At 39.0% G+C, this 23,854-nt stretch overlaps 3 protein-coding genes across 3 annotated transcripts; 1 reads left to right on the top strand and 2 right to left on the bottom strand.

The window, feature by feature from the left end:
* Positions 1–484: 484 nt before the first annotated feature.
* On the top strand, positions 485–4,579 carry pno1 (partner of NOB1 homolog). Its single transcript, XM_061789308.1, has 7 exons — positions 485–772; positions 851–997; positions 1,706–1,789; positions 2,652–2,712; positions 2,783–2,900; positions 4,192–4,262; positions 4,355–4,579. The coding sequence occupies exons 1-7, from the start codon at positions 584–586 to the stop codon at positions 4,420–4,422; spliced, it is 738 nt and encodes a 245-aa protein (XP_061645292.1). The 5' UTR covers positions 485–583; the 3' UTR covers positions 4,423–4,579.
* A 304-nt stretch (positions 4,580–4,883) lies between these two features.
* LOC133485508 (calcineurin subunit B type 1-like) lies at positions 4,884–17,981 on the bottom strand. The gene is made up of 6 exons (XM_061789309.1): positions 17,718–17,981; positions 10,557–10,596; positions 8,518–8,694; positions 7,505–7,564; positions 7,221–7,405; positions 4,884–6,656 (listed from the first exon to the last, which is right to left on the bottom strand). The coding sequence occupies exons 1-6, from the start codon at positions 17,718–17,720 to the stop codon at positions 6,609–6,611; spliced, it is 513 nt and encodes a 170-aa protein (XP_061645293.1). The 5' UTR covers positions 17,721–17,981; the 3' UTR covers positions 4,884–6,608.
* A 1,010-nt stretch (positions 17,982–18,991) lies between these two features.
* On the bottom strand, positions 18,992–23,031 carry cnrip1b (cannabinoid receptor interacting protein 1b). The gene is made up of 3 exons (XM_061791019.1): positions 22,512–23,031; positions 21,320–21,464; positions 18,992–20,773 (listed from the first exon to the last, which is right to left on the bottom strand). Exons 1-3 carry the CDS (start codon positions 22,688–22,690, stop codon positions 20,609–20,611), a joined length of 489 nt encoding a protein of 162 aa, XP_061647003.1. The 5' UTR covers positions 22,691–23,031; the 3' UTR covers positions 18,992–20,608.
* Positions 23,032–23,854: the final 823 nt, after the last annotated feature.

The following is a 23,854-nucleotide window of genomic DNA, read 5'->3' as shown; positions in this document are numbered from 1 at the left end:
TTGAATTTTTTTTAAATAGTACAGGCGCGCTCGTGAAATGAAGCTACGTGCCCAAAACCCAATACGTCATGACCCACTTTGCTGACGAAAAGTGTTCTTTCAATACCAATTTTCCCCATGTCTGACACATTTACATTTAGAGGCATACACGGGGTCTTTGAAAGTGGCAACGACATAATTGTGGAACAATAACTCGAAGAATTAAAGTTTAATATTGTCTGCAAAAATATATAGGTGGGCTTTTAAAATTACTCTACTTGCCCCAAAACACATGACGTAATGAGGACACCCTTCCCTTGTTACTGAGTGCCCAAAGAAATGCCTAACGAAATTCTTCTTTCAAGTAAACATTTTACACATTTATGAAAAGTAAAATATCCTTGTTTCTTTCATTATATATTTAAATATATATTATTTGAATATAAAACGGTTACACATGCATAATAGTTGTTTATCTATTTCTATTTCAGTTAGGCGATGTTGACGTTGCCGTTCGGGTCTTTCGAGTTGCACGAGGACGCCATCAGCTTGCTTGTCTTTGCTTTTTTCATAATTGGACTTTCTAAGTAGGTGAATTTTCACCATGGATTCGGCGACAAACGAAGCAGTGGAAGCTGGCGTGGCGGAGAAGCAGGATGACAGTGACAGTTTTATAAAAGTCAAGTCTAAAAAGAGCCGTAAGAGGAAGCTGGAGCGATCTGATATGGACACTGGAGGACCTGTAGCAAGCAAGAGGCCACAGTTTCCGCCTATTTCTGTCGACAAATTAAGGGTATTAAAGATCGTGTTGTGTGTGTTAAGCAATAAAAACGAATGGATGGAGTATTCATGCATGTGTTTGTGTTTTCAGGGGGCAGATCAGATGCGTAAAGTGGCCGTCCCGGCACATCGTTACACGCCGCTGAAGGAGAACTGGCTGAAGATCTACACTCCCATTGTGGAGAACCTGCAGCTTCAAATCAGATTCAACCTCAAAACGCGCAATGTGGAGATTAAAGTGAGTGTCTGCGGTACTTTAAACTGTCGTGTTTTCGTAATGGTGAATAAATAATGGTAAGTAAATCTGCAAACAGTGATAAGTGGATCAAATCTGGAATTTGCCCCAAAATGGCAGACTTCCTTTTCAGTTTCGGGTTTCGTTCCTTGAGTCCTTTGCGTGCCAAATTCCCTGTCAATTGGTGAAGCTGGTCTCGAGGGTGATTTTTTTTCTAACTTTACAAAAAAATCTTTGAAATGATCGTCAAATTGTTGATTCACCCAAAATGCCTGCTTCAAACCAAAATGGCCTACTTCCTGCAGTTGGGGCCATAAATCGATACATCGATGTAGAATGAATCGTTGCACGCCTAATGTCGACCAAATTTTATGTTGATGCGTCAAACTGGTTTTCAGGGGGCTAATTTCTTCAAACTTTCCAGCGGGTGCTACTGAGTGAGTTTTGGGGCGGCCTCTTGAGGAGCCCCGCCCCAAAAAAATAAAAAAAAATAATAATAATAATTTTCACCAGGATACACACGCTTGCCCAAATTGGTGTGGCTTTGGCCATGTTGAGGCTGCCAAAAATGCATTTAATTTGTGGAAAGAAAAATAAAGCAATTCTAGGAGGGCCTGGCCTGAAATATACTGTCATGTAATTTTTTTATTTTTATTTTTATTTTTTTATGACTATTTATTTGTATTTTTTTTTTTATTTCTGCTTTTGTAGACTTGCAAAGAGACACAAGACATCGCCTCACTCACCAAAGCAGCAGATTTCGTGAAAGCCTTCATTCTGGGCTTCCAGGTTGAAGTAAGTGTCTTATGCATTTTGACACTATAAATTTAAATTAAATTAAATTTAAAACACATTAAATGCTAATACAAAATTTTTTTAATAAAAAAAAAAAACACTTGCAAACAATCAAATGTAAATAGCAAAATTGTTTTAATTACTCATGTAAATTGAAATACTTGACAACACAAATGCAAAAACAAAATACAATTTAAAATACGTTTTCTAAACAATCAAATGTAAATGCGAAATTAACATGCGTTAATTTTTTTTATGCAATCTGTTTTAGTTTAAAATGAAGAAAAAACTTAAAAATCAACGTAAATACTGTCGGACTGTTGTTAATTTTTCTGTTTTTAAAATTCATGAAAAAAATCAAGTGAATAAACACATTTCAAATTTTAAATATATATGTGAACAAAAAAACTGTTTAAATTAAAAATACATGAAAATATTTTGTATTCACTCAATGCAAATAACATGAAAATAATTTTGTTTGTCAAATTTGAAGACATGAGAACAAATTGAAGTTTAAAATTGCATTAAAATGTAAATCATTTAAATAACAGATTAGTGTTAATGAAAATCATTTGAAACTCATTTTTAAACAAATGTGAATAACATTGAATTTAAGTAAACAAACACATTTTAAACAGTCATAACAATTTAAATAAAACATTTAAATGAAGAAAAAATAGTGTAAATAACCAAATGTAGTTTTACACAACTTTGCGCAATAGTTTTGTCCAATTTCTGATTCGAAAACCATTCGTACGTTTACAAAGAAAACAGAAATCCTGTAAATGATATTTAATTAGAAATATAACATTTTGTTAAAAACAAAGAAATGTCCAAAAGAAAGTTTGTGTTCCCCTGCCAGGACGCGTTGGCCCTGGTCAGACTGGATGAACTCTTTCTCGAATCCTTTGACATCACAGATGGTAAAATAACATTTCCAACGGTCCACTCTACGAAATATACAGGTCTCACGCTCTGTTTTTGTTTTTGCAGTGAAGCAGCTGAAGGGCGACCACTTGTCCAGAGCCATCGGCAGGATCGCAGGCAAAGGAGGAAAAACCAAATTCACCATCGAGAACGTCACAAAGACTCGCATTGTGCTGGCCGAAACGTCAGTTGATGGGAAAATAACCCACACTTTTACAGTATTTACGGAGCATTTTTTTAAAGTGTGAAGTTTTTGTTAATGTACAAACAATTAAATACATAAAATTTAATTTAACAGAATTTGAATACAAATGACATTACATAGTACGACGTACATTTTTCCAGTATTTTTAATTGCGTTGTCTTTTTTTTTTAATTTATTTTTAATTAACATACAATACTTGTAATATATACAATAAGTGTTAAATACATTAAAATATTTTTTTAAACAAATGCAAGTCACATTTTGTATTTAGAAATGCAAAGTTAAAATGCATTAAAATTGTGAAGGTTTTTAATAATGTTTAAATTAAGGTACACAATTTATTTTTCAATTTTCAAACAAATGCAAACGTAGTTGAAATTAAATATGCAAAATTAAAATACATTTTAATACAGTCAATGCAAATGAGTTTAAGAAAAAAATGTATTAAATATGCAAAATTAAAATGCATTCAAATCAAAATTAAATTCAATTAAAATGTTAACTTGCATGATTTTACATTTTTATTTTAAATTTCAACAATTTAAATCCAACAAATAGTTAATTTTGTTTTAATTACAAATGTAATTTAAAATACACCAAAATAGGTTTTGCAAATAATAAAAAAATTAAAATACTATAATTTGTTTAAATCAAGTTTATTTACTAAAAAGTATTTGTGTGTGTGTGTGTGAGTCTGTAATAAGTAAAAGGACAATTCATTTTCTGATTCCAATCGCATTTGTTTTAGCGGAAATTTTAGTTGTTTACAGTAATGTGAACTCTGCAGTGGATATAAAAAGTCTACACACCCCTGTTCAAATATCCAGTTTTTGTGGTATAAAAAAACATGACAATCATTCCAAAACTTTTTCCACCATTGTGATGTATAGCCTGTTCAACTCGATTGAAAAAAAAAAAAATCTTTAGGATACGGAAAGTAAAAATAGACTGAGATAATCGTTTTGCACAAGTGTGCACACCCTCTTATAAATAGGAACGTGGACGCGTTCAGAATTAACCAATCACATCTGAGCACGTTAAATGGGAGTCAGCACAAACCTGCCACCATCAAGTACCTCTGATTAACCCCAAATAAAGTTCAGATGTTCTAGTAGGCTTTTTGACGAACATGGACTTTGTCTTGGTCTGCTGTTTTTATACCACTTTTAACGGGCATTTGAACGAGGGGTGTCGACTTCTTATATCCACTGTACATGTGTATTGGGTTGAATTGTGGATGTTGCTCATTCAATGTGTGTCGTGTCTACAGAAAAGTGCACATATTGGGCTCCTTTCAAAACATTAGGTTGGCCCGGACAGCCATATGCAACCTCATCTTAGGTGAGTGATATTTAAAAAAAACATTTTTTTAATTAAAATTAATATATGCATTGAATGTTGTTTTCCTTGAATTCCAATCTTATCTACAACAGGAAGTCCACCTTCGAAAGTCTACGGAAACATCCGAGTGGTCGCCAGCAGAGCTTCAGAAAGATTCTAAACCGGTCGACATGTTTATTTTTTTTTGGGCGATTGGGGTGATGGAGGTCAATACGGACTTGGTTACCATGGACTTGACGTCAGATGAGGAATTTGACACGCGTGTGATGAATATTTTTGTGTGATGTTTGTGTATATATAAAAAGGACAAACCAACAGTGGAGTCCATTTTGTCTGTCAGTTGGCCATCTTGTGTTGAACTACAGTTCAATAATCAGCATTTTCTCCAAATACAATTTTAAAAACTACGCTATTTTTTAAATCTCCAAAAAATCTCATTTAAAACTAATTTAAATAACCAAGCTTTAGTTCCACATTTTCAATTTGACAATTACAAAAGGAAATTTTACAATTTCAATGTTCATTTAAATCTTTTCAATCACGCTAATAAAGTTTTAAAATGTAACCAAATCAAGCTTTACTTTAAAAATTAAATTCAACTTTGCGAAGCAAACAGGACAATTCATTATCAGTTAAGTTTATTTAAATGGTAGTTCATGTTCATATAGTATCAAGTTTCCAACAGTCCCACAGCGTAAATTGCAGCATGCAGAAAAACCAAAAAAATCAAAAATACATAATATATATTTGATATCCCCCACACACAAAAAGAAACTCAGAAAAAAACACTTCCAAACTAAAGCATGAAGCTGTCAACTATACAGAGACAGGAATGCGTTTCACAAATATTTATGTACAAAACATTAAAAAAAGCTTGTATGTGGCAGTTAATATTATGACACGTGCTGTACTGCAGTTCAGTTCATATGGAAACCAATCATTTGGCAACATCTATATTGTGTATCGTGTTATTAAATAGTTTGTTTTCACATCAGCGTCCATGTGTGTAAACAAGATTCGTTCCAAACGTGTTCATCGTCATGCACACAAAAACAAAACTCCACATCATGCAGGCTCCAGTTTTCGCATTCAGTTCAAAGCAGCGTCCCAGTTCCAGTTTGGTTCTTGTAATTAATTGAAAAATATTTTTTTCTGTTCCAGGCCCATATAGGGACCAAAAATAAATAAATGCTCTTAAATTGTTTTGTTTGCTAGTCTTTTTCCCCCCCTCATAGTTATTTTCCGGGAACAGGGAAATACTTTTCTTGAAGAAAAACATCTTAAAATGCAAATTGTCTGACAGATATTCAAATTTGTTTTTTTCATTATTTTGAAGACAATTTTCCCAAAGATTGTGAAATCAATTTTTTATTTCATGCACATCCAGTTATAACCCAAATGCCCTAAAAATGTGTAATTTACGCTGCTTTTTTTCCCCCCTCTCTCTCAATTTTTGAAGGAACTGCGCAATACTTTGTTTCTTCTTCCAGGCTCACCCAAGCAACAACAAAAACACCCTAATAAGATTACCTGACGGATGATGTTTGTTTTCAAAATATAGTTTCCGAAAAACAGCCAAATACATTTCTCATTTCAGGCTCACTTATCCACGACAAAAACACCCTTAATGGAAGCTGAATTGAGCAATAAATTATAGTGAAAAGGCATTTATCAGAGACAGTGAAATATGCTTCTCATTCCAGGCCCGTCTGATGACCACCAAAGCACTCAAAAATGAAAATTATCTCACCGATTCATAAGCTTTTTTCCCCTTTAGTTATTTTTGAAAAGATATTTTTCACAAATCGCAAAATACGTTTCTCGTTCCGGACCCGTCTAGTGACAACAGAAAGCGTGCAGAAGCCTTTTATTTCTTAACTGTTGAAAATACATTTTGGGTAATGTGTGTGTGTGTGTGTGTGTCTGGATATGTTTTCTTGGCACTTCATACCCGAGCAGCTAAATGCACTGTTAAGTCAAGTGTGGATGAATGTATACGTACTTTACTCACGTATAAAAGATGAGAAAAAACAAAAATAAATATAATTTTAAAAAAAGGATGGAATTCCCTCACGTCACCCTACAGTCACCTCCTCATACTTCAGTCTTTTTTTTTTTTTGACCGGGTAAGAAGCCCTCGCCCTTCACTTAACACTTGAACGAGGCTCTTCGCGGTGGAAAAGTGAGACATAAATGTTCCGCTGCCGGAACACTGAGTCGGTGTTTCTTGTTTTTGCCGGACAAATCGTCAAGAGATGGCGGAGGAAGCGAGCGTCGAGGAGAACTCAGGAGAGCGGGGAGACTCGAGCGAGCTGCAGGGCGGTCGGGAAAGGAGGCGGGGTGCGCTCACACGTCCACCACCATCTTTTTGTGTATGTCCAGACCACCCACCACCTGCAGAGGAGACGGGGAGGAGAATGAAGTCGCTATATGCGCGCAATCTAGTCAGCACTTCAGCAGCAGCATTCTGATCCATCTTAACAGTCATTTGGGTACATTCAATTCTAACAGTTCCACTTTGATACAATTTTATTCATCAGGGTAGTAAAGCAAGTACTGGAGAACTGTGATTTCTTCTCTTGCGTCTTATCAGCACTCGAGCAGCAGCTTTCTGGACCAGCTGGGGAGTGTACACCACAGGGGTAGTTCATTTAAAATTCTTTGAGGTCTAGTTTCTTCTCCTGGTTCAAGTCAGCACTCGTGCTGCCACTTTCTGGACCTGCTGGAGTCTTTACAACACGGACTACTTCAATAAAAATGCTCAGATGTCTACTTTTTCCTTCCAGTTGACGTCTGGTACGTCAGAAATGTGTAACCCAAGCGCTTAAAATGCGTACATGCTTCCGTAGATGCTGCTGTTTTGGTGTGCGACAAACTTCAAACTGGCTGCGCGGTAACATCTTCAATACTAGCTTCTATAAACGCACAAAAGCTCTTTCGGGGAGGACCGAGACTCACCGCGCAGAACTCCTCGAAGGATATCCTGCCGTCGCCGTCCTTGTCTGCGTTGATGATGGTTTTGTCCACGATCTGCTGCAGCTGCGTGTCCTTCAGGTTGTTGCCCACCATCATCTTTAGCACCTGGAAAAGTTCGCCGTTGGAGATGAAGCCGTCCTTGTCCATGTCGTAGATCCGGAAGGCGACTACGAGTGAGCAGGAAGTCAGTCAGGCAACATCAACCACTCACAATAGAAAATCTAAAAATACTACCCCGTACTAGTGATGACATTTTATAAACTTACAGCGAAGCTTCTGCTCCTTGTCACCTTTGACACTAAACTGCGACACTCCCTCAATGAACTCTGTGATGGCAAAGAGACAAAGTCAGTGCACGCTGAGCTGATTTATTATGGGATAGCATCAAAGTCAGAGGATAACACGCAAAAGTCTCTACAGCAACATTAGGGCAGTGGTTCTTTAACCGGGGCTACGCAAGTCGCAGCTTGCTTTGAATGTGTAAAAGTGTGTTTGAAGACCCTAAAACAATTTCTATCAAAAATAATAATAATAATAATAATAATAATAATAATAATCCCTCCCCCAATTATTATTATTTTTTTCCATATTTCTTTGGGTATTTCGATATTGTGGATTTTCACTTATTGGGGGAGAGGGGGGGGGGGTCTGGAATGTAACTCCCGCGATGGAGGAGCATTTAGTGTAATCACAAAATCTGACATCCCAGCATGAATAAAGGCATTTTTTTTAACAAAAAGCATTTTTTAATTTCACTTGTAAAAATATGATTTGTTAAACTTTGACTTTGATTTCATTATTCTATGACTATCTTTGAAAAACATGACTATTCTTGTAAGATTATAAATACTGATCACATCAAAATAGTTCTGTTCTTGTAAAGATTACGATTTATTTTTCTAGAAATAAAACGACTATTTTGATAATATTACACCTACTTTCTCTAATAACTATGACTTTGTTTCATCAACTTTTTTTTCTCCAAAATAGGCAACTTTTTATTTCCAGAGGCATTTAGGGTTCCACATTGTTGGAGGTTTTAAATTACGGGATGTCGCCGATCTTTGTCAACTGTCGGGCCTGTGAAGCCCTTTGAGAATCCGTTTTCTTTAAGGCCTATAAAAATTAACTTGACCTGACATTGTAGTTATGTTAAATTGGAAGAAGGTCCTTGGAAAAATGTCCCCTCTGTACTGTAAGGGGTTCCTGAACCCAAAAAGTTTGGGAACCCCTGCATTACAGCGAACGGAACAACATCGTACGTAGGAGTAGCATCCACCTTTAAAGTCCACTTCTCCGTTGCCGTCCGTGTCGAATATGTCGATGACCCTCTGCACTAGCGGGTTCTGCTGCAACTCAGGCAGCGACATGAACTCCTCCACGCTGAGCGAGCCAGAGTTGTCCAGGTCCAGTTTCTTGAAACGCTTTCCCAGACGCTTGATTTCGTCCGGATCAACTGAGACGACAAACAAGGGAGATGAGACACTTTTGCACTAATTAGTAGTCTTTTGTTCAGACCATCTCCTAGAATCTTCAAGGTTTATTTGGCAGGAAATAGAAGGGAAAAAATCTATATATTTTTATGTTAGGAAAGCAGAAAAGTCATACAAGTCCTCACTAGAAGCAAAGACGCTGCCACTTTCAACTAGGTCAAGGACATGACTTGCGGCACGCAGATGGCACACCGTGTTCGGGTTCAGACTTTTTTGTGCATAAAAATATCCTAGTTCTAGTCAGCACTCGAGCATGATGAAAAATGTATCGCTAAGGTAAAGAATTAAGATTGTGGGGAAACTCATTAAAGCTAGTTAGTTAATACAGTCAGTTTACCGACGAAGTTTACCAACTAGGTTTTCCCAACTGTCAGATAACTGTCTCTTATATCGCTTCTGTGAGTTCTAGTCGGTGCTCGAGCATTGGCATTGTGGAAACTGTTACCACAAAATGTCTGGCTAAGGTGAAGAATTACAATTGTGTAGGACTAAAGTTATGGAATATAGAAAGGTATCGAGTGTCAGCATACTGACTAGTGAACTGTCTCTTCTGGCGCTTCTCCTAGTTCGAGTCAGCGCTCGAGCATTCTGGAAACTGGTGTGGCCACTTCCTAGCACATTAGGCTGATTGCTCTCGTAATGTACCGCTCTCATGCACGCAGCAAACGTTGCAGCAGCTAGCCAGGGCAGTGTTATTTATAGCTGCTCCGTCATTAGAAAAGCCCCCTGACTCCCCGCCCACCCGCCAGTAGTGACTCACGCCCCCCCCCCCCCAGGGAACCCCCTCGCAACAAAGAATCCCGAGCAGAGAGTCTCCAGACAAGCTGGTGATGCCTTCAGGCTCTCTGTTCAGGAATGAACGCCGTTAAAGCCAGCGCTGTCGGACAACAATTATCTATGAAATGCTAGCCCCTTAAAAGCTGGACACCAAAGCGGTTTTCCCCCCCCCCGACTTCTTCTGTCGTAATATTAGAGGGACACCAGAGGTGGAACGCCACCAGCCTCGCCCGGAGTGTGAAATTTAAGACCCGAGACTCACTGTTGACGCCCCTTTGTGTCAAAAGCTCAGTCAAACTGGCGAGCTGGCCGGGTAAAACCAAGACATGCTGCAAATATCCCTGACGGAGAGATCCTCCATGTGTTGAGTTCTGGGTCATTCGTGATACAACCCCACCAACGCTACTACTCGCGGGGCATTACGCCTGGGGACAAATGCCGGCAAGGCCCATGGTCCGGACTAAGCACGGCCCATCTGCTTGTGTTAGTATGTTGACATCATTAACGTTGCTAAAAGTATGCAATGACACATTTTGAAAGTTATTAATGGCTAAGTTGATTGGTTTGTTTTTTTGTTTTTTGGGTGCCAAAAATTGAAAAGCACGTATTTACAAATCGACAAAATTTTTTTTTTTTTTTTTGTTTTGCTCCAGTGTCAAACTTGCTGTCCAATAAAAAGGATATATGTATGCATGTACAGCGCATCCATTTTATTGGACTTACTGCCCATTGTAAAGCATGCATCTCCAAATTTTTGCAAAGTTCATAGTTCGCTGTTTATTGAAAAGCGTGCATCTCCAAATCATGTATTTATCATGTATTATGAAGGTCATGCGTTCAGTCCTTGACCTTTATCTTTACTAAAATGGCCCCGTTTTAGCCCGCTTCACCACCGCAATCTCAGTATTAAATGTGCCAATGACACCAAAGCAATCCAGCTCCGATATCATTGCGGTAATTGGATAACGGATGTGAACTAGACCATCCAAGACTTCTATGAATAGCCTGTTGGAAGTGCATACTGTAGTTGAATAGTGGCAAAACTTACAATGTGTGCACATTTCCAGGGGGTAGCTGGCTTCATTTCCCTGAGAAGAGAAGAAACGAGAACTTAATGATATTCATATGACATATAACTCCTTTCACCCTACCTGTAAAAGTCAAACTTCTGCCTTTTCCAGTGGAAAAAAATGCACCTATTTGTAAGGTTATTCCACGATAGCAGGACAGGGGTGTGACGTTTAACAACAAAACTTGAACAGAACCAAAGCCTGTTGTGTTGAAAGCAATGCCATTGTCCAACAAGTACAGTAATCCTCTGCATATCCGCATGCCACGATTTCTCTTGATTAAAAATGCCTAACAAAAAGAATAGTGGTGTGTTTTGGCTGGTTGGTACTGGTTAAATGGCATTTCAATTCATTTCAAAATTGATTACAATTGAATGACGAGGTTGGTCACAGAATGAATTAAACTCACAAGTCATGGCACCAATGTACTTCACAGGGGAGTCACCGAGGGGGCAGCCGTGATGACACCGAGCCAGCGATTGATTGCCCGTCCAGCAGCCTACATGAACTACCGCCTTTACTGTATTGTTCACCCCATGGAGCAACAAATTTAAAAAAAAAATTTAAAAAAATTAAGCTGTAAAATCATCATTCCGCCACTTCTGCTAACGCTTGAGCTCAAGTGTCGTTGCAAAACAGCTGCAAAACTTGTAATGTGATGACGCAATCGCAGCAGTCTAACCGACTTCCCCTTGTTGGCCGTCAGCTTCCAAGCGTACGGTAAACGTTTGGCGCCGTGTGCCAAGACAACATTCACCTGAGGCTAGATTTACAAGTGACACAATTGTGATATTTTTTTTTTTTTTTTTGCCCTCATGTGTTACAAATGGGATATATATGATGGCAGCGTAAAGATAAAAACACATGGAATTAAATATCTTCAGATGGGAATCAAGTCTTTTACTTCAGTGGATGAAAAAAAATGGGTACCTATCTGCAGAAGCTAATATAACTCCAATATAGGAGGATTGGTGACGTATTAGTGCCGTCCCAAACCACACAAATCAATAACATTAAGAAAACATGTAACTCTAAACAACAGCGAAAGAATATACCATTAAATATGGTCTAAATCTGCTGCATTAGATGTGTATGACACATTAAATATATAGCCTAAATATTCTACAACCCAAATTCCAATGAAGTTGGGACGTTGTGTTAAACAAATAAAAACAGAATACAATGATTTGCATATCATGTTCGACCTATATTTAATTGAATACACTACAAAGACAATATATTTAATGTTCAAACTGATAAACTTGATTGTTTTTAGCAAATAATCATTAAGTTGAGAATTTTATGGCTGCAACACGTTCCAAAAAAGCTGTTACAGGGTCATGTTTACCACTGTGTTACATCACCTTTTCTTTGAACAACATTCAATAAACCTTTGGGAACTGAGGACACTAATTGTTGAAGCTTGGTAGGTGGAATTCTTTCCCATTCTTGCTTGATGTACAGCTTCATCTGTTCAACAGTCCGGGGTCTCCGTTGTCGTATTTTACGCTTCATAGTGCGCCACACATTTTCAATGGGAGACAGGTCTGGACTGCAGGCAAGCCAGTCTGGTACCCGCACTCCTTTACTACCAAGCCACGCTGTTGTAACATGCGCAGAATGTGGGTTGGCATTGTCTTGCTGAAATAAGCAAGCAAATAACCATGAAAAAGCTGTTGCTTGGATGGCAGCATATGTTTTCTCCAAAACCTGTATGTACCTTTCAGCATTAATGGTGCCTTCACAGATGTGTAAGTTACCCATGCCATTGGCACAAACACAGTCCCATACCATCACAGATGCTGGCTTTTGAACTTTGCGTCCATAACAGTCCGGATGGTTCTTTTCCTCTTTGGCCCGGAGGACACGACGTCCACAATTTCCAAAAACAATTTTGAAATGTGGACACATCGGACCACAGAACACATTTCCACTTTGCATCAGTCCATCTTAGATGAGCTCGGGCCCAGAGAAGCCGGCGTCGTTTCTGGGTGTTGTTGATAAATGGCTTTTACTTTGCATAGTAGAGTTTCATGTTGCACTTACGGATGTAGCACAGAACTGCATTTACTGACATTGGTTTTCTGAAGTGTTCCTGAGCCCATGTGGTGATATCCTTTACACATTGATGTCAGTTCTTGATGCAGTGCCGCCTGAGGGATCGAAGGTCACGGGCATTCAATGTTGGTTTTCGGCCTTGCCACTTACATGCAGTGATTTCTCCAGATTCTCTGAACCTTTTGATGATATTATTGACCGTAGATGATGAAATCCCTAAATTCCTTGCAATTGTACGTTGAGGAACATTGTCCTTAAACTTTGACTATTTTCTCACGCACTTGTTCACAAAGAGTTGAACCTCGCCCCATCTTTGTTTGTGAATGACTGAGCAATTCAGGGAAGCTCCTTTTATACCCAATCATGGCACCCACCTGTTTCCAATTAGCCTGTTCACCTGTGGGATGTTCCACACAGGTGTTTGATGAGCATTCCTCGACTTTCTCAGTCTTTTTTGCCACCTGTCCCAGCTTTTTTGGAACGTGTTGCAGCCATAAAATTCTACGTTAATGATTATTTGTTAAAAGCAATAAAGTTTATCAGTTTGAACATGAAATATCTTGTCTTTGTGGTGTATTCAATTAAATATAGGTTGAAGATGGTTTGCAAATCATTGTATTCTGTTTTTATTTATGTTTAACACAACGTCCCAACTTCATTGGAGTTGGGGCTGTACATTAGAGGTGCATGGAACATGTTTTTTTTTTTTTTTTTTTTTTACGTGGTCCGTGAATGTACACACAGTCAAATCAGATGTGTCACATGAAATAAAGCAGGAAAATATAAGCCCGAAATAGGAATTGGCCACTTGGCCCTGAAGGGTAAATCCACCCTAAGAGAGGTTGTGGTATTTTAAGCACAGCAAAGCAACACAGCATCATTAGCCGTGAGATTACGGCGCTAAACGATGGTCGGCAGCCAACAACCTTATTGGCCCGTGAAAGGGGGAAGGGAAACACAAATATCCTGAGGCTCAGCGCTCACGTCTTCACATCAAAGTTTAATAAATCAAAATCCAGTCTACTGCTTTTCGACAGATTAAAAAAAGCCACCAAAGTTTCGGGTGTGTGGGCGCGACGCAACAACATGCTAACTTTAATACAGAGTTCGAGATGGATGGAGAAGGAGAGGTGCCAATGTGCAACCTTATCCATGATGGATATTGCATTCACATTCAATAGAAGTCCAAAACAACACTCGTTTTGCATATGTAAGAGTCTGGCTGGCAACCCTTAAAAAAAACACGGCTAATTATAGATTTTCAGGGGGGGTGGCGCACATGAGCCGGCATATTGTACTCTAACACATAAACCCACACATATCACAGCTGAATGAAGCACTTTTTCAGTACCATTTTGCTATTCTGTAAAAATGACACGGAATGGGGGCATGAAGCTCACATGGTATTTTTTTTTTTTTTTTTTGACCTTCATACGTAGTGTCATTAGTAGAACATCCCCTGTGTGAAATGGTATTTGACAAAACCAGCACCAGGGATGTCAAGTTCAGCATCAGACACTTGTTTCTCTCGCCACTTGTCGTTGTTCGACAAGTATATTCAGACGTTATTTATTTGTCTGCTGTGTGAAATGCCCTACTTCGCCGGGTTGTGCGACAAAAACCCAGGTGGTCAATGCTGCTATTTTGCGGCATCGATGAGTGAATGAGTCATTTTTCCCCCCACTTTTCTCCATGCTGCTGTTGTGTGTAAATGTCAAATCTCCACTGAAACCCGTGCTTGCATGGGTTTTCTCCGGGTACACAGTGAACCCTTACTATTTGCCAGTATTGGAACCGAGCTCTGCCACAAATAATTGACCCCTCCTCTAAAAGGGGGTTGTAATTGCATATAGTCGCCACAAGATGGTAGCAAAGCACTTAGAGAGGATTGTAAAGCATCAAAGCCATGCTTCCAGCATGTACACAATCACGTACCCATGTTACAAAAACAACTGTATCCATATATTCAGTCGCTAAATATTCAATACAAACAAACCACCTTCACATGAGGCTCATGAATCGTATTAGCCTAAAGTAACACGTTAGCACGAACTGATGTGACATCACGCACGGGCAAACTAATGTGAGCACCAGAACTTTACACAAACTATATTAGTAAGGGAGTATCAATTTATTCACTACACTGATATATTAATTTATATTCCTAGGATCCAACAGCATCAATCTGTGCTTGGCAAGTTGGCTTTTCGTATGAAATACAGTATATCAATTTAAATTTGTTTTAAAATGTTAGAAATCCATCAAATCGATAATGGGAACTAACACATTGTCTTTATGCACAACAGACTTCATAAGGATGTGTGTGTGACTTACCTCAGTGTGCGTTGAAGCCTTTCATGCAAGCTAGCCTAGCTTAGCTCGCTAGCTGCTAACACAGAGATGCATTTGTCATCCACACATTACTAAGCAGAGATCAAGCGCGAGTGTCAAGTGTAGTGAACGTGCGACCGTTGAAGAAATATTTGTAGCTTTTGACATAACAATAGCAGAGTATGATGAGGAACTTTGTCGGACAAAAGAGGAGAACGAGCAAGGTCAATGATTGGACGCTGTTTTCAAGCCTCATGTCGTTGTGTTACAGAGAGCAGGTTTGTTCACTTCTTGACTAGCGCTCACTTATTCTTAACACTATTCCTAAAAGCTTTTCCTCATGGAAACCTCACAGTCCTCCATTTCTAGCCAATAGTATTTGACTGTTTAGAACAGCGTTTGTGTGTGCATATGTCATTTGAAGGTAAATCCCCCGCCGTAACTTCTAATGCTAATTTTAGCTAGCTAATCAATGGGAAATAGAATTGAGTATTAGCATTAAACTGGCAATGTCTCTAAAACAACATGTGTCATATTAAAAAATGCGTGTAATTATTTTTTGTTGCGCGTTTAGTTTTACAATAAACTCCAACTGGGGTGTCAATAAACTATTGAATACATCCTCAGGGAGGGCAGAATAACATGTCACACGCTTGCTGCAACCAACATAGGTGGATTCAGGGAGCTTTTACAATGCGGGCACTTGCTTCCACACAACGCGCCGTTCACCACATGAATCGTTTTTCTTTGATTATAATGTTTTTATGATCGCGAGAAGCCAAAATCCAAATTACGGTTAAATTTTGATTACCGGTAATCGCCCAGTCCTAATCAACAGCGTTGTAATTAAAATGCTAGTGATGAATATGTTTTATTTATTCATCCAGCACTGATTATCTATGTAATGTGACTGTGAATGGTTGTTTGTCTACATGTTCCGTGCAATTGATTAGCAACCGGTCCAAAATGTAGCCTGCTTCCCTGGCCGAAAGTCAGCTGGGGTAGGCTCCAGCTCACCCAATGAAGACAAGCACTGTAGGAAATGGACGGATGTGAAAAAAGGTGCCTACTACCCACCAGCACTGCTGCCGCTTCAACCGGTGCCAACACAACTGCAGCGATGCACTGAACATTGAGTGGGCTGCGTGGATGTGCAAGTGCAGCTCTTATCTCTTGTTCCACATTAGCTGCAGCAGTGCTTGATTGCTACGCAGCAACGTATATGGACTCCATATTGTCATTAGACAGGTTACAAGTTGTACTGTCAGTTGGAGAAGGAATATGTCACGTTGACACACCAAAGCTATCCACATAACTAACTGGCAATCATGCTAATTAAACCTGTAACAACCCAACGTGTGTGCTTTAGTGCAGGTCCCCATAATGGACACTCTAAATGAATAAACAAATGTGTTACTACAGGCGTAGTGGTACATGTTTTGGGCTTTTTCAGTATACCACACTCAACTTAAAGTGCATTAATGAAACCACACACACACACACACACACACACAAAAAGTTGATCATGTCATTAGGGGTTGTTGACGTACGAGTCCACTAACACACAATGCAAAATTACATAGAGAGGCTAACGAAACTAGCATCAATGTCGCAGTCGTTATAACCCTGAAAAAAACCCTGATATTTGAACACAAATTGTGCAGCAACACATGGAGACAGATAATATATGTATTCCCAAGTTAAAGCAGAGTTTTATGGCTCTTACAGTACATCTAAATATTGATGTATTCATACAAAAGTAAGCTTGTTAAGGTTTTCGTGATGATGATGGTTTGACCCGGAGAGACGAATGAATATATTCCACCCATCCATTTTTGGGGGGGCAGTGGGCGCTTCTCTTCATTAGGGTCCCAGAAGAGCTGGAGCCTATACCAGCTGACTTTGTCCAAAATGCGGGGTACACCCTGGACTCGTCGGTCGCTAGGCAATGGCAGGGCAAGTATAGATAAACAAGCATTCACACTCACATGAAATAATATCACTGTACTGGATGAAGAAATCAATTACTGCAAACATGTATGCTTTTTGGAATGTGGGAGGAAGAATGTACCCAGAGAAAACCTACAAAAGCACTGGGAGAACATGCAAACTATACACGAGAAGGCCAAAAATTAAGATTCAAACCTAACACCTCAGACCTGTGAGGCAGAGGCGCTGACAACTAGTCCACTAGATAGTTTCTATTTCCAATTATTTATACAGATAAAGACGTTTTATATTTAATATTAAATTGAAGACGATGACTTTTTTTTCTTTTTCTTTTGGCATCACTAGATTCCATCGTGTGTCCGGCTATGACTGCTTCCTTATTAAATTGCAATGTTGCAACTGTCAACAGCCACCGACCAAAAGACACACACACACACACACACACACACACACACACAAAGTGACACAATTAGTAATAAAAGACACGATGTTCTTTTCTACTGGCTGGCTTTTCAGTGTGGATTTCTGTCACGAAAACTAATATACGTGGGGAGAAAATAAACAACAAGACCACTGACAAGGGATCAAGGGACATGAATGTGGGCCAAAGGCTCCAGGCTGCTGACAGGCTAGCCCCCTCCCCGGGGGTGTTACACACAGGGTGCGGACGAGGAGCCGCAAAAAGCGGGCGAGAAAGGCAAGGTCCACCAGGGGGAAGCGTCAGGAAGTCGACTTATAAAGCCAAATATGCTAAAAAATGGCGTATTTAATCGTCGTATTATAGCAACCGGGAAGCTTACCATGGTGCTGTTAGGGTGAGGAAATCCAGGCTATGTGAGGAAGACCGTGCAGGGAGAGTTCCAAACGCCGCCGCGGTGTGTCCACTGAAGCCGGGGGATAATGGAGGGATCACGTCTCGGCGTTTTACACCCAGATTTGGGGGCTCTCTTTCCTGCCTCGCTCGCCTCCTTCGCCGAAGCGTCGACTGCAGTGGAGGAGAACCAGGGACGGAGAGCCGCTGGGCGGGAACAGGAGCCGGGGGAGAAGGAGAAGAAGGGGGAGGCTCGTTTTGACAGGCAGGCGGTGGCGGAGGGGCGGGGACGATAAGGGGGAGGCGCCGAAATACTGTACATCCGGGGATTCACGGTTTAGTTACGTATAAATCGAGATCCCCTCATAAACTCGTTTAACGTGATCGACTTCTAAGAAACTATAAAACGTACAATAAAAGATTAATTGTAGGTCATATTACAATGTATCTACATATGACTGTTAATATGTAATTTGCATATTTTGTGTCTAAAAATAATTATGTTCATTTGAAAATAAAATAGAGATAATTATACTATGCTAGGTTTAGGCTAGGCTAGGCCACGGTATTTCAATCCGAGGTTGACGTAATTTGTAGAAGTAAATCTCTTTCATTTCTAACATCGCTTTATGCTACACAACGATAGTTACTATTTTTTTTATTTTAATTAATGACGACATTTTGCATATTAATGGTACTTCTCTATTGTTGTTGTAATTTTGTGTTGTATGTTAATATGCTTTTTTACATAGTCACACTTTGGATTGACGTAATTTGCGGAAGTAAATCTACTGCTTTTTTTAATGAAAAACTTTATTAAACGTCGTAGCCAGGGGAAAATGACACAGATTATCAAGAAAAGAAAAGTAAATAATTCAGTCCTTGTGGAATACTGAGAAAAAAAAAGATTGTGAGTGACAAATTTACATTTATGAATGTAAAACTTTTTTTTTTAAATAATTAGCAGATTTACAAAGTCTCCCGCTTCGTTTCCCATATGTCACTTCCGGTATTTATTGACGTCATTTGCACAAGAAAAATCTCCTTACTTGTTTTGCCACCACCCTAAAAACAACACGGTGAATAATTTTAGCGTGAGCATTTGTTATTTATTATTTGTTACTAATTTGGTTTCGCTCCTAGATCACCCTGGTGGCAGTAGGACTTCTCTCCATGGTGCCCGGATGGCCCTGTAACCAGGAATTCCCTGTGCAGCCTGAAAACTCCACTATGCATACAGGTGGATTGATTCTGTTGTATATATAATCCCTGTAAGATACTTAAGGCACTTCATCAATAGGTCAAAGTTTGCCTCACGCACACATGCTAAATCCTCGCCGGGCCTTCTAAAGACTCAGTTCAATTTTAAGTGGCTTTAAAGATGAAGCAAAGCTGTGCAGAAAGGCACCTACACACACATACAAACTAATATGAACTCTACTGCAGCACCAATTAGTTCTTCATGTTTTTTTTAATTATTATTATTATTATTCTTGCATAGGTCCATTCCAAATCATATATCACAGCAAAAATATACTCATTTGAATGCATGTCACTTGTACAAAAGATACTTTTTTAATTTTTTGACAAAAACACAACACGGGATATAAAAAAATAGGATATAAAGACTTAACACTTGACGAATATTTAAAGTGTTATTGGAAGAGGTAGAGAGAACATTAACACAGGAGCACGTTGTCACCAAGTGTCAAAAAAGAATACAAAAAAGTGTCAACTGAGCAGATACACCGGGTTCAACACAGCGAATAGAATATTTTCTTTCTTATTTTTTTCACAAACTCTCTGGTGTTTTTTGTTTGTTTGTTTGTTTGTTTGTTTTGCGTTTTACACCATTTATAAAAACAACGCACACACACATACAAACACGCTGGTGCTAAACTCACCCTGTCCCATACACAACACACACAACAACATACTGCGCTCCAGTTGGTTCAATGAAAAGCATGTAATTACTTAAGGTTATTCTTAATGTTTGGAAATTAAGAAATTTTGTTTTTAAAATGTCTGTAACCAAAATATTTCCTGAAATAATTAAGGTGAAAGGAAATAAATTGAGATTTGAAAAATTACATTAAAAAAATTTAACGGCCATACATGTTTTCGATTGGACAGCAAAAATAACGCAACAGAGTGTTAAAACTGACACAGACACACACACGCACACACACACACACACACACACACACACACATGATAACATTCTCCAAGTTGGTCCACTGAGAAAGCATGTATAGCATCTCAAAACAATGTGAGGTTATTTATTTTTTTTTTAAATAAAAAACATAATTTTGTTTTTATTTTGTAACCAAAAAAATATTAAAATCAAAAGAAAACATTTTTGCGTGAGGAATAATGAAACAGAAATACTGGCATTGGACAGATATGTTATGAAGGTAAAAAGAAAAAAACATTTTTTAAAGTGCTGCAAGTCAGTAGTACTCACAAGTTGGCCGAATGAAGAGCATGTGTCTCCAAATAATGTGAGGTTATTCTTTTTGATGAAAAAACATTTTTAACCACAAATATTTCTGATAGATTTTGAAGAGATTTAGATTTTTTTTAATTATTTTTTTTAATGGCACTAAGAAAAACAAAACAGATACATGCTTTGTATCTTTGAATAATGTGAGGTTATTCTTTTTAATCAAATAAAAAAAAAGAAGTGGAATATTTTAGAATACATATTTTCACCGCAAGATATATGATGATTTTTTTTTTTTTAAAGCAAATGTTTGCATTTAAAAAAATAGAGACAACATGCTTTCCATTGGACGGTCCCCAAAAAGTCATGAAACTCAGTAGATGGTTAAAACTAACACATACTACACACACGTGTCGTTGCGCCAACATGTGTGTGTGTCAAACAAAGGTCTCTTTGTTGACCCACATGAGCGTGCGCGTGTCATTGGGTTTGCACTCGTACTCAATGCTGTTGAAGCTGTTGCCCCACTGGCAGTGGTCCCGCTTGTTGTAGTTGTAGTACTTCACCTGCCACACCGTCTCAAACGTGCCCGCCTCGGTGAACTGCAACCCACACGCGCACACACAAACACACACAAGCACTATTGGTGACCTGACCACAAGAAAGCAGGAGAAACAAATCATAAGCATTTAAAAACATTTTTCTCCCGTGTTTTGCGCATGAGACGTGAGTAATCTCTCCTTCCCGTGTGGCGCTTGCTTGTTCTCCCAAAGCGTGGCTACTTCCATCCACATTTGAAAACAGAGTAATTTAAGACCCTAGCGTCGTAATTGTCCATTGGTGTGAATGTGTGTGTGAATTCCTGCACTATAATTGTCCAGTGTGTATTCTGCCTCTCCTCTATGTCGCTCCTCCCACAAGCAGAATGAATACACGTTTAAGTCCAATCAACTGCATGGTGTGACGCAAAAAAAAAAAAAACAGCTAACCGTCGTGCTAACCAAAATATTGTAATAGTGTTTGGCATTAAACTTATAGCGATGAATATTTTATTTAGTTATCCAGCATTGCATTATTTCATGTTGAGCGGGACTGCTTGTTTGTCCATCTGTGCGCTGTTTCTATGTAACGTTCGTGTTCAAGCGTACCTGTATGCTGATCTGAAGGGGTTGCCTCTCGCCGCTCTTGGTGTGCGTCACGCCCTCGGTGTCGTATAGGCCCGTGTAGACCACCGACTGAGGGTCCTTGGACTGCCGCTCCAGGGCGAAGGTGACTCCGCCCAAGCTCATCGACCTGCCGAGCCCCCCAAAAAAACAAAGATAGTTTGAGGACTGGTTGATGCATCAGGGCATGTTATGACTACCCCGAGATGATGCCCACTCAATGTTTGTAACGTGAGTCAAAAACCATCAGATGTGCTGAACATATTTTTGTTCAGTGTAATATGATGAGCTGCTTAATTTACAGTGTATGTTTTTTTATTTTTTGACATTCATAACAACCATCTGTTGGTAACATTGTTAGCCAACTTGAATCTGCGCTAACACGGCAGCTCTGCTTACCTTTTGGTTTCGACATGATAGCGTTTCGGCCGCCACGTCGATGTATTATTATTATTTTGCGCTGGAATTTGTTGAACATAATATGCCCATTTTTAGATATACTGTTTTAGCTGCCAGGTCAAGTGATTCATGCCACAGCTGTGCCCCAAATTCCGCCTGGCATTTGCATCATGCCATGTGTGTGTGACCTACTTTCACACAACCTGGTACATGATAAATGTAAATAATTTCACTTTGTCCTTTTTTGGGCATAGTTGTTTAAAAAAAACATTCATCATGTCATCATGATGACGACACGAAAAAGGAACTTTTAGAGTTCCTAATCTGCGTTTTACTGCCAAATGGGGTTTGTGCTGTTGCTTTCAAGGGTCCCTCGGAATATAAGGCTTCCGAGTTTATATTGGCAAAGCTATCAGACGTTTTTGACCATTTTGGCACATTTATTATTCATTTCCACACACCATATGTCTATTCTACCACATTTTGTTTCGCTTCCTGTTGGATTATGGAAAAAACCGTTTCCCCCTGAACGCATCTTTCGAAATAGTGGCGTCAACCTGATTTCATGTCATCAATCAGACAAATTGAGACAACTGAACGCATCACACATTTTTTTATTTTATTTTTTTGTGAATTTTAATCAACTATTTGTCGTTTTCGTGATGAATTGACGATCTAAATGTTATCGTTTTGGTACAGCTCGCTCAATCGATCACAAATAAATAACCCAGAAATGAATAAAAACCCCAATTTAAAACACAAATGGAGTTCTACCTACGTGGCCTCGACCGCTCCGGGTTTAACCACCACCTCGATTTTGTACTTGGAGCCCGTGAGCATCTTGATGGTTCGGGTTTGTCCGAACCGGGCTCCGTCGGATTTGAAGTAGACGGCGGTGTTGTTTGGGAGCATCTTCAGTGAAATGCCGATTTTGACGAGCTGCGGTACGTCGGCCATGTCCACACACGGGTTCCAATCCGGGATGGATGGATGGATAGATGGATGGTGGACAGATGGATGTGTGTCAAACCGTCGCAGGTGTCCCTATACAGCCTGTGCGTTCACACGCAAAAGGAAAAGGGTGCGCGCGCAGGCTGGACTGGCGCTCTAATTTAATCCCAATCCAATGTGCGATGATAATCCCGAACACTGCTCTCTTCAAATCTCTCTCTCTCTCTCTCTCTCTCTCTCTCTCTTTCGCTCTCTCATCAATGAATGTTCCACAGCCACTGGTTCGGAAGTTCCCTGAGGATGCAGACGACAGAACTACGACAATGGAAATAGCACTAACCAGCCAAACGACAGCTATTAATAAAATCGCAAAATTCCAATTTTGCCTGAAGGCACCATTCAACTGCGACTATGACATTGAAACCAAATAAAATCAAACATACCAAGAAAAACTTGATCCGATTATCTATCTATCTATCTATCGATCTATCTATCTATCTATCTATCTATCTATCTATCTATCTATCTATCTATCTATCTATCTATCTATCTATCTATCTATCTATCTATCTATCTATCTATCTATCTATCTATCTATCCATGTAATAGCAATGTTATGTCACTAGATGTCAGTGTTGCATCATGGCAACAACATAAAAGACAACCGTAACGTGCCATTTGCCTGTCAGTCAACAAATACAGGCACGAAACGTCGTTTAAGAGTAAATATGTGTCGTAGAAACCAAGTGAGAATAAACAATTTCCAGATAGAAGAAGGCTGCAAAAGAATTAAATTGTTTTTAAAATAAAACAAAAGAGAGAGACTGACACTTTTAATGGTGGAAAAACAATAAATATGCCCAAATAAATGTATCACTTTGGTTTTGTCAAAATTGGTGACGCATGGATTAATAACTATTATGTTCCAGACAGTTCTAATTTGTTAAATGCCGTCACATAACACTTACTTTTTTATATCGAAACAACATATTGATATTATGTGACACATTTACCTTTCGGAGCGTCCTTTTATTTATTATTATTATAATTTTTATTGTTTTTATTTTTTTAAGACAAACCGGAAGTGGGCGACTCGCCGTTTTTGGGCGGGAATGAAAATATTAATAGGTAAAAGAAATTTTAAGAAGCTTTAATGACCAACCCCCACAA

This window comes from Phyllopteryx taeniolatus, chromosome 11 (genome assembly GCF_024500385.1).
Source record: "Phyllopteryx taeniolatus isolate TA_2022b chromosome 11, UOR_Ptae_1.2, whole genome shotgun sequence".
In the NCBI taxonomy this organism is placed as follows: domain Eukaryota; kingdom Metazoa; phylum Chordata; class Actinopteri; order Syngnathiformes; family Syngnathidae; genus Phyllopteryx; species Phyllopteryx taeniolatus.
Note: the sequence above shows the minus strand (reverse complement) of the source record. Positions and strands in the feature narration are given on the sequence as shown.